The sequence below is a fragment of the Erythrolamprus reginae genome, chromosome 1, assembly GCF_031021105.1.
Source record: "Erythrolamprus reginae isolate rEryReg1 chromosome 1, rEryReg1.hap1, whole genome shotgun sequence".
In the NCBI taxonomy this organism is placed as follows: domain Eukaryota; kingdom Metazoa; phylum Chordata; class Lepidosauria; order Squamata; family Dipsadidae; genus Erythrolamprus; species Erythrolamprus reginae.
The window spans coordinates 34,794,306-34,809,588 of NC_091950.1; the positions used below are offsets into that span (position 1 = coordinate 34,794,306).

The window sequence follows — 15,283 nt, forward strand, 5'->3', positions numbered from 1 at the left end:
CTTATCTAGAAAAGTTTGTAAGTAGAGGCGTTCTTAGGTAAAGGTACCACTGTACTTTATTGTCATTGTCAATACAACAAAATTGTCATTGACAATGAAAGTTACGTGATGCCCAGAGACCAGTCCCAACACACATAACAGTCCAAAAAAAAAAAAGTCCCACTCACCACAAATTCCCCACCCTGAACCACCCAAACATCTACACAACAGACCAAGTAATACTGTCCAATAGAACATTGATGGTGATCCTTTAGTTCATTGTTAATTCTGGGATAAAAACTATTCAGAAAATGTGTGGTCTGAGTTTTGGTTGAAATAAAAGCTCGGAATTTGGGTGGGAGAAGGAGGGCAGTCACTGCCCAGAGCAAAGGGAGTGTTTCTTTTCTCTGGGCTCTGGCAGAGGTTTATTCCCTCTCCAAGTGCCCAGAGAAAGGAAAATGCTTCGTTCGCTCTGGACTGCCAAAGCCTCCTTAAACGCCACCAAAAGGCTCCTCTGGCAGCCCAGAAAAGCCCAAGATGGCCGGGATTAAAGGGGGAATGGCAGGAAACTGGCCGGGCCTTCATGCCGCTCTCAAATTTCCTGGGAAATTTTTCCAGGCTCGGGTTCTTAAGTAGAAAATGTTTCTTAAGAAGAGGCAAAAAAAATCTTGAACACACGGTTCTTATCTAGGAAAGTTCTTAAGTAGAGACATTCTTAAGTAGAGGCACCACTGTATTTAATTAAAGCATATAATATACCTCTTCCCAGGTCTTATATGCATTCACTAGGAGAGAAAAGGGATTGTGGTTGGAAATAAAAGAGAACTGATTTGAGTCACCCTGAAAGAATTTTTACAAGTAGTAGAGAAGCTATTTGTGTACTATTCTGTTGGGGGCTTATTTATATAAGATTTAGATTTATATCCCTGCTTTTGCTCCAAGCGTTCAAGGCAATGCGAAAGCATTTCTTCCCCAAAAATGTGTTTTTTCTCTTGTGACGAGTGAGAATGATCCCCCCAGAACCATCCACTGGTTGACATGGTTTGTGTGATCCTGACTTTGAGCTTCCCTGATGCTTTAGGCAAAAATGCCTCCTTGCTTGCAATTAATAAACTCGCAGAATTTGCCAACTGGTATGGTCAATGGCCTACTGTTTCCATAGCAACCTTATTTTTTCCTCTTTGTCCCTGTTCCTCATTCCTTTGAAGGCCACTGCAGAAGCAAACAATCTGGCAGCTGTTGCCACTGCAAAAGATACTTACAACAAAAGAATGGAAGAGGTAAGACTCTGCATCTGTCCCATCATTTTTCCAAGGCAGGGGTCCCCAAACGTGGCAGCTTTAAGACTTGTGGACTTCAATTCCCAGAATTCTCCAGCTAGCATAGCTATGCTGGCTGGAGAATTCTGGGAGTTGAAGTCCACAAGTCTTAAAATTGCCAAGACTGAAATCCTTTGCTCTTTTAAAAAAAAATTTTTAATTCGAATTTTTGAATTTTACAAAAAATAAATAAAAGTATATACAGTGGTACCTCGAGATACGAGTTTAATTCGTTCCGGACCTGCGCTCTTAAGTCGAGCAGCTCTTATCTCGAACGACTTTTCCCCATAGGAATTAATGTAAATAATTTTAATTGGTTCCAGCCCTCAAAAAACTCACAAAGTTAGTCTAAATTATGCAAAAAGACATTGCAAGAATAAATGTAACTTTACTTATTAATAAGATGATAAGCTGAGAGCTTTCCTTCCCTTCCTCTTTTTACCCAAAACAATCAACATGGCAAACTTTTATTTTTATTCATTAAACTGTAGTTATTTATTCAACTTCACTGCCACCCAATCCTGTAGAGGGAGGAAAGAAGGGAGGAAGGAAAAGGAAAGCAAGAAATGGAGGGAGGAAAGGAAGGAAAGAAAGAAAGGAAGGAAGAAAGAAAGGAAGAAAGAAAGGGTGAAGGGACAGGAACAGAGGAAGGAAGCAAGGAAACTTATGAAAGGGGAGAGTAACTTCACTGCCACCCAATCCTGTAGAGGGAGGAAAGAAGGGAGGAAGGAAAAGGAAAGCAAGAAATAGAGGAAGGGAAGGTAAAAGAGAGAAAGAAAAAGAGCAAGAAAGAAAGCAAGCAAGAGAGAAAGAAAGAAAATGAAAGAGAAATAAAAATAGAGAGGGAGAATGAAAGAAATGGAAGGAGGGAAGGAAGGAGAGAAAGCAAGAGAAAGAAAGAAAGAAAGAGAAAGAAAGAAAGAAAGAAAGAGAAAGAAAAAAGAATGAAAGAGCAAGAGAGCAAGAGAGAAAAAGAAAGAGAGAGAGAAAGAAAGAAAGAAAGAAAGAAAGAAAGGCAACTTCAAAGAAAGGCTCACTGAGCATCTCTCACTCTCTCTCTCTTTCTATCCCTCTCTCTTTCTCTCCCCCCTCTCCCCCCCTTTCCCTCTCTCTTTCTCTCTCTCCCTCTCCCCCCCTCCCCCCCCCTTTCCCTCTCCCCCCCCAGGCCGGCAGCGATGTTTTAAAACAGCCGCGCCGTTTGCGAGCTAACTCCTGAGGTGCGGAAGTTCGCCTTTGGCGTTTGGGCCACTCGGAATGTGAAATTCAAAACAGCGTTCGGATCCCCCCCACCCCCAGCAGAAGCCAAGGACCCCCAGAGTGGGGCGGCAGGGGAGGCGACCGCCTCTCCACTCACCAAGTGCCGGGATACGAGCCGAGAAGAGCCGGGCTGGCTTACTTTCCTTCCTTCCCGCGCTGATGCAGAGCCACTCGAACAAAGCGTCACGCCCCCCTGACGCTTTTGGCGGCAAAAGAGCCCAGCGTCGCTTCGGAAGCCGCCGAAAGCATCAGAGGGGCGCGACGCTTTGTTCGAGTGGCTCTGCATCAGCGCGGGAAGGAAGAAAAGTAAGCCAGCCCGGCTCTTCTCGGCTCGTATCGCGGAGAGGGGCGGCATACAAATCCAAGTAATAAATAAAATAAAATAAAAAAATGTCTCTCCTCTCCCAGCTCTTATCTCGAGTAGCTCTTAAGTCGAGCAGCTCTTATGTCGGGGTTCCACTGTACCACAATATCTTTTTTTGTTGTTTACAGATCTTACCCATTTCATTTTTTCCCTTATATTTCTATTTTTGCATTTTTACATTTTATATATTATTTACATTTCTAAATCAATCAGTTTGTAATTACCTTTGCAAATTGTTCATGACATTATATATATTTGTCTATTTTTGTATGCCGTTACACATTGTATCATTTTTCCATATTTCTATTCTCTATCTAATTGTACCATAGATTCCAGATATTATTATATTCCGAATCGTTTATTCCTTTCATTTCCATGGTCATTTTGTCCATTTCAGCACACTTATAAATTTTATCAATTATGTTGGTATCCATTTATTTTTCCAGAGTTGGGCATAAGATATTCTAGCAGCTGTTGTTATGTGCGTCAGTAGATAGTTAATTGTTTTTGAGTATTTTTTCCCATATTCCTAATAACATACAGTGGAACCCCGACATAAGAGCTGCTCGACTTAAGAGCTACTCGAGATAAGAGCTGGGAGAGGAGAGACATTTTTTTATTTTATTTTATTTATTACTTGGATTTGTATGCCGCCCCTCTCCGCGATACGAGCCGAGAAGAGCCGGGCTGGCTTACTTTCCTTCCTTCCCGCGCTGATGCAGAGCCACTCGAACAAAGCGTCGCGCCCCCTCTGATGCTTTCGGCGGCTTCCGAAGCGACGCTGGGCTCTTTTGCCGCCAAAAGCATCAGGGGGGCGTGACGCTTTGTTCGAGTGGCTCTGCATCAGCGCGGGAAGGAAGGAAAGTAAGCCAGCCCGGCTCTTCTCGGCTCGTATCCCGGCACTTGGTGAGTGGAGAGGCGGTCGCCTCCCCTGCCGCCCCACTCTGGGGGTCCTTGGCTTCTGCTGGGGGTGGGGGGATCGAACGCTGTTTTGAATTTCACATTCCGAGTGGCCCAAACGCCAAAGGCGAACTTCCGCACCTCAGGAGTTAGCTCGCAAACGGCGCGGCTGTTTTAAAACATCGCTGCCGGCCTGGGGGGGAGAGGGAAAGGGGGGAGAGGGGGGGAGAGAGAGAGAGAGGGAGAGAGAGAGAAAGAGAGAGGGAAAGGGGGGGAGAGGGGGGAGAGAAAGAGAGAGGGATAGAAAGAGAGAGAGAGTGAGAGATGCTCAGTGAGCCTTTCTTTGAAGTTGCCTTTCTTTCTTTCTTTCTTTCTTTCTTTCTCTCTCTTTCTTTTTCTCTCTTGCTCTCTTGCTCTTTCATTCTTTTTTCTTTCTCTTTCTTCTTTCTTTCTTTCTCTTGCTTTCTTTCTTTCTCTTGCTTTCTCTCCTTCCTTCCCTCCTTCCATTTCTTTCATTCTCCCTCTCTATTTTTATTTCTCTTTCATTTTCTTTCTTTCTCTCTTGCTTGCTTTCTTTCTTGCTCTTTTTCTTTCTCTCTTTTACCTTCCCTTCCTCTATTTCTTGCTTTCCTTTTCCTTCCTCCCTTCTTTCCTCCCTCTACAGGATTGGGTGGCAGTGAAGTTACTCTCCCCTTTCATAAGTTTCCTTGCTTCCTTCCTCTGTTCCTGTCCCTTCACCCTTTCTTTCTTCCTTTCTTTCTTCCTTCCTTTCTTTCTTTCCTTCCTTCCTTTCCTCCCTCCATTTCTTGCTTTCCTTTTCCTTCCTCCCTTCTTTCCTCCCTCTACAGGATTGGGTGGCAGTGAAGTTGAATAAATAACTACAGTTTAATGAATAAAAATAAAAGTTTGCCATGTTGATTGTTTTGGGTAAAAAGAGGAAGGGAAGGAAAGCTCTCAGCTTATCATCTTATTAATAAGTAAAGTTACATTTATTCTTGCAATGTCTTTTTGCATAATTTAGACTAACTTTGTGAGTTTTTTGAGGGCTGGAACCAATTAAAATTATTTACATTAATTCCTATGGGGAAAAGTCGTTCGAGATAAGAGCTGCTCGACTTAAGAGCGCAGGTCCGGAACGAATTAAACTCGTATCTCGAGGTACCACTGTACTCTGTTCTAAGGCACCTTGTGATCCAGGGTCTTCTGAAGAGCAATGTAGTTCCAAAAATATGTGTTCTGGATCTCAGTGGATGGTCTTTGAGCTTTCCAGCTCCCAGAACATCATTCAACACCGCTGCATTACGATCTGGTCATTGGGTCCCTAAAAATCCTCTGAAAACTTGTCAATTGATGATACAGTTGCAAGATTTTGGCCATTTCAATCTGCGTTTAAAACACACTTTAAAAATATGTATTTTGATTTAATTGGGATAAGGGACCATTCACACTGCAGTACTAGCTCCTGATTTGCATATATAAAATATATCACATAGGATGAATATGATTAAGAAAGCACAGCCAGATAGCCTACCTGTATCGAAATACTTTATCCCACTAAAAATGTTGAACAACCTGTTGCAACTCATTTCACTTTAGATAATTTGCTTGCGTTTGAATGCATTTCCAAAGCCTGCATTTTAAGAAGGTTTCAGAGATAGTAGAACAAGTCAGACAAGGACAGTGAAGATGATCAGAGCAGTAGAAACTAAATCTTATGAAGAAAGCTTTAAAGAGCTAAAGATGTTACATGACTATAGTATCCAGAATGAGAGATTCCGTGGACTCCTGTGTATGTCAAGCAGATCAAGTCTTGTTCCAAGGAAAAAGAGAAGCAATAATTGTTCTGTCAGGCTCTCTGGTAGACTCCTCCCCAAAATTCACAGGTACAAATTTCAGACACACACATTTGAAAATTCAAAACAATGTTCTTTATAATGAAAATTCACTTAAACCAAGCCCTCTTTTGGTATAGCAAAGAGCACTGGTCCCCAAACAAACTGGTAATTTGTACAAGTCCCTTATCAGTTCTGTGATACTTAGCTTGCAGCTGTGAGGCAATTCACAGTCCTTCTTTCACAAAGTGAAACACACTTTGCTCTGGTTTAGTTTCAAAGCGAGGGAAAAATCAGCACACAAAAGGTCAAAGTCAGTAAAGCAGTCACAAAACACAACGATCAGATAATCCTCCACAATGGCCAAACCCACAGGCTGCTATTTATAGCAGCCTCACTAATTACCACAGCCCCACCCAACCACAGGTGGCCTCATTTTCTTTGATAATAATCTCTCAGTTGTTGTTGCCTATGCATTGCTCTCTGCATGCATGGCTATATCATTAACTCTTGTTCTGAATCCAAGGAGGAGCTAGATAATTGATCTCCTTCTGAGCTGTCTGCCACACTCTCCTCCTCCCTGTCACTCATGTCTTCTTTATCAGAGGAGCCTTCATCATCAGATTCCACGGGGGGGGGGGGCAAAACAGGCCTGCAGCATGTGGATGTCTCCCCCACATCCACAGTCCTTGGGGCAGGAGCTGGGCCAGAGCTAACCACAACAAATAATAATCTATCCTTTTGTGTCCAATCACATTGGTCAATAAAGAATTCTATTCTATTCTATTTATTTATTTAAGTGAAAGGGACCTTTCGGGTCATCAAGTCCAACCCCCTGCTCAAGCAGGAAACCCCTACACCTCCCCAGCCAGATGGCAGTCCAATCTCCTCTTGAATATGTCCAAAGTTGGGGCATTCACAACCTCCGTGGCAGGCCGTTCCATTGGTTGATTGCTCTGACTGTCAGGAAGTTCTTCCTTATTTCCAGGTTGAATCTCTCCTTGGTCAGCTTCCTCCCGTTGCTCCTCGTCTGGCCCTCTGGTGCCCTGGACCCCCTCCTCTCTGTGGCAACCCCTTAAATACCTGTATACTGCTATTATGTCCCCCCTGGCTCTTCTTTTCCTAGACTATCCATGCCCAGTTCCTGCAACCTCTCTTCGTATGTCTTGGTTTCTAATCCCCTTATCGAGTCTGCGGAGAGGGGGCGGCATAAAAATCTAATAAATAAAATCATTTTGGTTGCCCTTTTCTGTACCTTTCCAGAGTTTCTATGTCTCTTTGAAGTGTGGTGACCAGAACTGAATGCAATACTCCAGGTGAGGTCTGACTAGGGCATTATAGAGTGGTATTAATAAAAGATCCCCAATAAATATTTCTATTTCTAGTCCTATTCCCATTCCTATTCTATTTCTAACTCAATTCTATTCCATTTCTATCCCATCCCATCCCATCCTTTAAATGTTCATGGGCAGTCCAACAGTGGAACTAGTTATCCAAAACGTCCTATTACTTGATGGAATCAAGCAGAGCGTAGACAGACATTTATTGGGGATCTTTTAATTGCAATTCCTGTACTGAGACAGAGGGCGAGGCCTAGTTACATGTGAATAAGCCAGCTTTCTGAACCTTAAGAAATGAATCCAAATTCCCAACTGGTATGACATTTTTTTTTCATACTGTCTAGGACAGTGATGGACGAACACTATGCTTGGGTGTCTCAGGTGGCACGTGGAGTCATATCTGCTGGCACTCGAGCCGTTGCCCCGCTCAGCTCTCAACGTGCATGTGTGTGCCGGCCAGCTGATTTTTGTCTCAAAGAGAGGTTCTGGGAGGGCATTTTTGGCTTCTAGAGAGCCTCTGAGGGGATGGGGAGGGGATTTTTACACACACACATCACACACACACACCGGTTCCAGGGAAGCATTTGGAGCCTGGGAGGGTGAAACACGAGCCTACTGGGCCCACCAGAAGTTGGGAAACAGTCCATTTTTGGCCTCCAGAGGGCCTCCAGGGGCCGGGGGGAGTTTCTTTTTGCCCTCTCTAGCATTGAATTATGGGTGTGGGCACTCGCGCATCCGCAATAGCACCTGTCACCTGAGGAAAAAAGGATTCGCCATCACTGGTCTAGGACTTCTGGAAACTCAACTCTAACAAATCTGTTGGATGCCTCATTTGTTTGGTCAAGGGCTTTCCCTGTGTTGTATTGTTTTCTTTTTTAATGCTTTACTTGCTTGTTTCAGGTGTGCGGAGGTGACAAACCTTTTCTTGCACCCAGTGACCTTCAGAATAAACACTTGGAGCTCAAGGAAGAGGCAGTGCGGCAGTTCCGTGGCGTGAAAAAGATGGGGGGTGAGGAATTCAGCCGTCGCTACCTCCAGCAGTTGGAGGCAGAAATTGATGAGCTCTACGTCCAGTATATCAAGCACAACGACAGCAAGAACATCTTCCACGCCGCTCGCACCCCGGCCACCCTGTTTGTCGTCATCTTCATCACTTACGTCATTGCTGGTGTCACATGGCTTCATTGGATTGGACATCATAGCCAGCCCTCTGCAATATGATCATGGGGCTAACTCTCATCACCCTTTGCACATGGGCATACATCAGATACTCCGGGGAGTACAGGGGAGCTGGGGGCCGTCATAGACCAAGTGGCAGCAGCACTCTGGGACCAGGTAAGAGCTCACTAAGCACTCACTAATTTTAGGATGTCAATTTTTCCTTTGAGGGACGCATTAGGGTTGTTTGACCTCGGGGGGGGGGGGGGCGGGGATGGATGTGGGAGGCCATGGTGGTCAGATGACGGGACTCATGTCGGGAGGGCATCTGTGGTGGCCAAGTGCTAAGACCCTCCCTTACTCTCATTATATCCTTCCTTCCTTCCTTCCTTCCTTCCTGCCGTCCTTCCTCTCTTTCCATCTTTTCTACTTTCTTTTTCTGTTTTTCCTCTTTCTTTTTTCTACTTTCCTGCCACTCCTTGCATGTTTTTAGTTTGTTTTGATAGCCCCCTGCCAGGGAAAACGAGGTGCCCCTCCACACCCTATTTTTAGGCTGGATGGCTTCCTGCAGCACTCTGGCAGCCAAAACAGGGCATTGGCAGGCCATCCGCAGTCCCCCCCCCCACCGGTGCCCGGTTTTCACTATCAGATCACTGCAGGCTGGTCCTTTGCTATTTCCAGGCTGGTCCTATGGGCCAGATCTAAGCCTTGAGTTGATACTCTTGCCTTACTTGGCTACAGTTAATGGGAATGATGAAAACTGCAATCCTACATCCTGGGAGGACAGCAGTTTGGAGAAACCAATAGAGTATTTGAAATGTGGAGGGTTTGGTGCTCTCTGAGTTTGTTTTCTTGCAAATGTTTCATTGCCCAAACTAGGTATTTATTAATTTTATTTATTTATTTGATTTATATGTCGCCCAAATCCCTAAGGACTCTGGGTGGCTTACAACAAAGGTATTGTATCATCAATGCTAGTAAGGAGTGGTTTGCTCTCAGTGACTCAGTTTGGAGAAGGGTTGCTGTTCAAAAGGATGTGTTCTTTTACATCACAGGAAATAGTTGCATGGAGACTATGAGCCATGTTTCTCAATCTTGGCAACTTTCAGATGGGTGGACTTCAACTCTCAGTATTCCCCAGCCAGCCATCTCAAAGTTGCCACAGGTGAGAAACTCTGCCCTACAGAAATTACTAATCAATATTAAAGAGAATTTGAGAGAAGATTAGTGTTCCCCAATGGATTTACGCTCTAGATCTGAGAACACAGAAGGCAGCCATAAAAGGCTCTGGTTATCTTTTCAATAATTAAAGTAAAAGGTTTAAAAGCAAATGCATCTGTGATCAGAAATTCCTTAACAAAAATCATGTCTAAGTCCCACATGGCATTGAACAGAGTCACATAGAAATCAGGATGCTTTTGACATTTTCTTCTTGTGAGGACCAGTATTATAGTGTCTGATTTTCAGCTGGGTCTTCTCCTATAACCTGAATTGGCCAGGTTGCTTTGTGAGTAATTGAGATTGGTTTAAAAATCACTCCCAATTTGATGGTGTTGAAAGGTGAATTGCAGTGGTACCTCTACCTAAGAATACCTCTACTTAAGAACTTTTCTAGATAAGAACTGGGTGTTCAAGATTTTTTTACCTCTTCTCAAGAACCATTTTCCACTTACAAACCCGAAGCTCCGAAACTGTAACCGGAAATGGCAGGGAGAAGCCTCTGTGGGGCCTCTCTAGGAATCTCCTGGGAGGAAACAGGGCTGGAAAAGGCAGGGAGAAGCCTCCGTGGGGTCTCTCTAGGAACCTCCTGGGAGGAAACAGGGCCTCCACCCTCCCCAATCGCATGCATTACTTGTTTTTACGTTGATTCCTGTGCGAAAAATTACTTCTTCTTACAAACTTTTCTACTTAAGAACCTGGTCATGGAACGAATTAAGTTCGTAAGTAGAGGTACTACTGTATTATGGAACAACATTCAACAACAACAAATGCATGTATTTGGACAGTGTCCGGATAAATAAGCAAGGATGGCAGATAGTACTCATAGGTACTTGATGTCTATAGCAAAGAGTGTTCTAATCCAACATTATGTTACTATGTTGAAGTGGGCATCCTGGTTTTTAGTTCTTGCATCCATATCTAAGCATAATGCACTTTAGAAATCTTGTCTTCCGATCTTAGGTTTATATATTATTTTCCAGGCAAAAATTATGAAAACCATGCATTTAACATAGAAACATAGAACAGCGTTTCCCAACCGGTGTGCCGCGGCACAGTAGTGTGCCGCGAGACATGGCCAGGTGTGCCGCGAGAAGCTCAAGCTGGGCGGGGCGCTGCCGGCGCCCCTGCCTGAGTGTCGTCCTGTGGATGGTCTTGGGCTTCACAGTCGCTTCCTGGTTCCCTCTCCTCCCACCGCCTGTGTCTCCCGCTGTCGCCTCCCACCAAGCCGTCGCCCGTTGCCGTGGGTTCCTAGAGTGGGAGCTGCCGCTTCCATCCGTCCAGCTCAGCCACGCTGCCGTAGAAAGCACAGAGGTTATTGCCACCGCTTCTGCCTTCACTCAGGGAGCCACCGTGGTCACCGCGCCTTTTCCTCTCCCTCAGCTCAACCACAGTGGCTCCCTGAATGGAGGCAGAGGTGGCGGCAATAACCTCTGCACTTTCTACGGCAGCGTGGCTGGGCTGCCTGGAAGGAAGCGGCAGCTCCGAGGAATGAGGCGCTGGCGGTAGACACAGGCGGAGGGAGGAGAGGGAACCAGGAAGCCACCGTAAAGCCCAAGACCAGCCACAGGACAACCTTCAGCCAGGGGCACCGGAACCACGCGCAGCCATGGTGGGAGCAGCATGAGGTAGCAACGAGGCGCGAGGACAAGCAGGCAGCTTGGCAGAGGGGAAGCGCTGAGGGGCTCTCCTCCTTCCCCACCCCCGCGCTTCTCTCCCGCCCTGGCTTTCGCTTCGCCCCATGATTTCCCCGCAATTTCATCCAGGCCACCTCTTGCCTCCTTTTGAACTGCGGGGAAATCTGCGGGCAAAGCAAAAGCCAGGGCAGGATAGAAGCGCGGGGGTGGGGAAGGAGGAGAGCCCCTCAGCGCTTCCCCTCCGCCAAGCTGCCTGCTTGTCCTCGCGCCTTGTTGCTACCTCCTGCCTTTTTCCAGGGGCCTTTGGAAGGCACCCAGGGAAGGGGGGGGATTGGGGGTGGCTGCAGCGGCTTCTCGTCCTCCTCATCCGGCTGCTAATGCCCGCCCGGCCCCTCTTGCAGTCCCTTCACAGAGCGCTTTTGTCCCAGGCTGTCAGCGAAAGGGCTGCAGGACAGGCGGGGCAGGCGTTCTTCTCACAGCTGAGGCAGAATTTGGAATGTCGGGTGTGTGTGCGTGCGGGCTCCGCATCCCCCTGCCACCCGGAACATTTAAAATAAGAAAAACCTTCGCCGGCCTCCGCAGAGAAGAAAGGAAGAGAGAGAAAGAGAGCCAGAGCAAGAGAGACATAGCAAGAGAGGCAGAGAGAGAGAGAAAGAGAAAGAAAGAGAGCTAGCAAGAGAGAGAGAAAGAGACAGAGAAAGAGAGACAGAGAGAGAGAGAGAGAGAAAGAGAGAGAATGAAAGAGAGATAGCAAGAGAGGCAGAGAGAGCAAGGGAGAGAGAAAGACATATAGGGAGGGAAGCAGGGAGAGAGAAAGAGAGCAAAAAAGAGAGGAAGAAAGAAAGAGGGATGGAGAGAGAGAAAGAAGGGAAGGAAGGGAGAGAGAGAAAGAGTGAGGGAGAAATAGAGCGAAATGGAGGAAGATTTTTTTTTGTCAAAACATTTCTTTAGCCACCCACCCACCCACCCCATTCAGTGTTCCCCAGGATTTTTGATTGAATGAGGCAACTTTACAGGTTCAGTTAGCAAACTGGGGAGAGCAGGTAGAATAAACTACTTCAGGATACAGTGGGGACGGGAATATAAAATGCATTGTGTTCTTTCTCTCATCTTGGCTTTTTTTTCTTTCTTTTTACAACTGCCTTTTCTGCAGGGCAACACAAATGAGGTAAGCCACCTTACTGTTATGCAAAAGCAATCCACCAGTATACATATATGAATGACTGTGCGTGTGGGTTCATATTACTTCAGGGTATTTGTACTACCAGTTTTTAAAACTTTCCCATCATAGGATGGAATTGGGAAGGCAGCTGCAAAATGTGACTGCTTGCCTCAATTTTGGAATTCAGATCAGAGACCAAAAAAACCCTGCATGATATGACTCTCAGCCCATTGTTACAAGCAGATTGTGCAGCAAAACAAATTAGGAGAAGGGCCCCATGTCTCCATTAAATCTGCTGCTGTCCCCTGTAATATTTGCTGGGAAAGGATCCAGGTCCCTGATGCTAGAGGAAGCAGGGTCAGCTCTCTAGAGAATACCATCCCTGAAATAACTTAAGAACATCAATTCCTCTGGCAAAAAGCAGAGTTCTACACCCAGTAGAATACATGTTGTTGAACTGAGGAATTTGCACTGTGTTTTCACATTTTACATAAATTCTACCAGTAATTGAAAAGATATTAGAGAAAATTATATCTTGTGCAGAGATGGACAAATTAACCTTAGAACTTAAAAACAAGGAAGAGTCTGTATTTTACAATTGTTGGGATTTATTTTACCGCTGGCTTGAGAAAAGGACAAACTGACACCGTATATGAAATTAATAAATATAAAGAGTAATCACCTGGTGAAAATGTTCAATGGAGAATTAAGATATTTATACTAACGATGACTATTACTTTTTCTTTAATTACTAATTACTAATTATTATTTAAATTAGGCAATAGAATAGGTAAAGTTAGCACTGTTATACAGATTTGCCTCACACTCATCCGTTTTTTATTTTAAATGTCTACGTTTTGTATTGTTTATTGTATATATATATACAGTAATACCTCGTCTTATGAACCTAATTGGTTCCCGAGGGAGGTTCGTAAGGCGAAAAGTTCGTAAAATCAATTAATGCGTGCAACGAACCCCCCCCCCCCGCAAAAAAACGCCACCGCCCGGCTGTCACCTTTTGAAACAGCCGGGCGCTTCTCAGCGTTCTCCCAATACCGAACCCGGAAGTTTAGCAAAAGTTCGGGTGGCCGCCGAGAAGCCCCCCGGCTGTTTCAAAAGGTGACAGCCGGGCGGCGGGGCTTCTCGGCAGCCTCCCGAACGCCGAACCTGGAAGTTCGGCAAAAGTTCGGGTTCAGGTGGCCGCCGAGAAGCCCCGCCGCCCGGCTGTCGCTTTTTGAAACAGCCGGGGGGCTTCTCGGCGGCCTCCTGAACGCCGAACCCGGAAGTTTGGGTTTGGCGTTCGGGTTCAGGAGGACGCTGAGAAGCCCCCCGGCTGTTTCAAAAAGCGACAGCCGGGCGGCGGGGCTTCTCGGCGGCGGGGACGGGTTCCTAAGACGGAAAAAGTTCGTAAGAAGAGGCAATAAATTTCTGAACCCCGGGTTCGTATCTCGGGTTGTTCATATGGCGAGGGGTTCGTATCATGAGGTACCACGGTATATGTATGTAAATAAAATTTAATTTTAAAAAGAAAAAGTAAGGCATCAGACCGAGATAAAGGATTTGAATACATGCAGCAAGCCTGCTTAGGAGTAGTCCGAGAGAAGAACAGCTGAAAACATTGTTTCCTCTCCTGTTTTTGTTTTTTTAATGTTTTGGTTTTCAGGCTTTGTACAAACTATACAGCGCAGCTGCCACACACAGACATTTGTACCACCATGCTTTCCCTACAGCCCAGAACGTGGAGCCCAAGGAAGGGACAGAGAAGAAGACTATGTAATCCAGGTGCTTTCCATTGAGGTGCAAGGAATACATAATTAAAACACGTTAATCACTTCTGCATCCATGTACCAATCTCTGGCACCCCTCAAAACGGAAGATGGATTAAAATGATAACTCATTCACATGCACCAATGGCTTAAGTGTGGCTGCTTTCATTTGGACAATGCCCTGCTTGAGAGTGGATGAATCAGCATGACTGTAATTTTCTTTCTTTTTTTTAAAGGACGCAGTGACTTAATTTTGCTGCAGACTCAGTACTCTTTCGTCCTCTAGAAAGTACTGTGACTTTCAGATCTTTTTAAGAGCATAAGATATCAATTGTTTCTCCTTCTCACACCAGATTCCCCCCCCTCACAGCTGAGCCATCCCAAGAATGGGATGTGGCAGCAGTGCAGCTGATGATCATGTACACAACTGCTTGTGTGGGCTTCTTTGAATCTGAGTCATTAAGACCATCTTAGGCTTTCTAGCGGGGCAGGAAAGATACTCCTTTGAGTCAAATTCAACTCCTGGTAACTTCATGGACACACCCATGCAGTTTGATGAGAAGTATACACATTAAACCTTTATGTGCACTTGGAGGCAAACCTGATGAATAAAAGTAATGGTCTGCCTGTAAACTACACACTTATTTAAGTGAGGATACCCTAACACTGCCCAATGTACACCTTAAAGGTTTTGATGTGCACACTTTTCTTCATACAGCTTATTCGCTTGCAGAAATTTCTTTTGCTATGATATGTTAAAGGGATGGAAAAGCCCTTTTTAACATGTCTTTGAAAATTCCACTGTATATATATATATTTGTTTAGTGCATAAAGAGTGTTCCTAGTTTTATTATGTTGTTGATTAAAAGTTTGTTCCTAAGACAATTACCTATTTGTTGTTTTATTAATTTCTAATTATTCATGCGGGAACTTTCCTGTCTCACACTAAATACAAGAATTTACACTGCATCTGTTGTATTTGCACTACTTGTCATTCTGCTTCACTTAACAACAGCCTCTTTGGGGAGGGGAGAAATATTTACCTTTCTTTCTTTCTTTCTTTCTTTCTTTCTTTCTTTCTTAGATTTGTATGCCGCCCCTCTCCGCAGACTCGGGGCGGCTCACAGCAATAATAAACAATATATAACAACTCTAATAATTTAAAAGAAACACTAAAAGCCCCATTATTAAAAGCAAACATACACACAAGCATACCATACATAACTGTATAGGCCCGGGGGAGATGTTTCAATTTCAGCATTCATTATTTTTAAAGAACAATCAAAACTGGATTGTGTGTGGTTCAATTCTTATAGGGTGAATTTAGGATTAATTCTAGTAAGATTTTTGC

General features: G+C 44.8%; 1 protein-coding gene across 1 annotated transcript in view; it reads left to right on the forward strand.

The window, feature by feature from the left end:
• ATL1 (atlastin GTPase 1) overlaps positions 1-14,042 on the forward strand; it is a 68,549-nt gene extending 54,507 nt beyond the window's left edge. The window contains 7 exon segments of the mRNA XM_070749299.1: positions 1,188-1,259; positions 7,892-8,167; positions 8,169-8,198; positions 8,200-8,277; positions 8,279-8,326; positions 12,158-12,172; positions 13,830-14,042. Of these exon segments, the coding sequence (XP_070605400.1) occupies positions 1,188-1,259; positions 7,892-8,167; positions 8,169-8,198; positions 8,200-8,277; positions 8,279-8,326; positions 12,158-12,172; positions 13,830-13,943 (633 nt within the window). The 3' untranslated portion in view covers positions 13,944-14,042.
• The last annotated feature ends 1,241 nt before the right edge of the window (positions 14,043-15,283 follow it).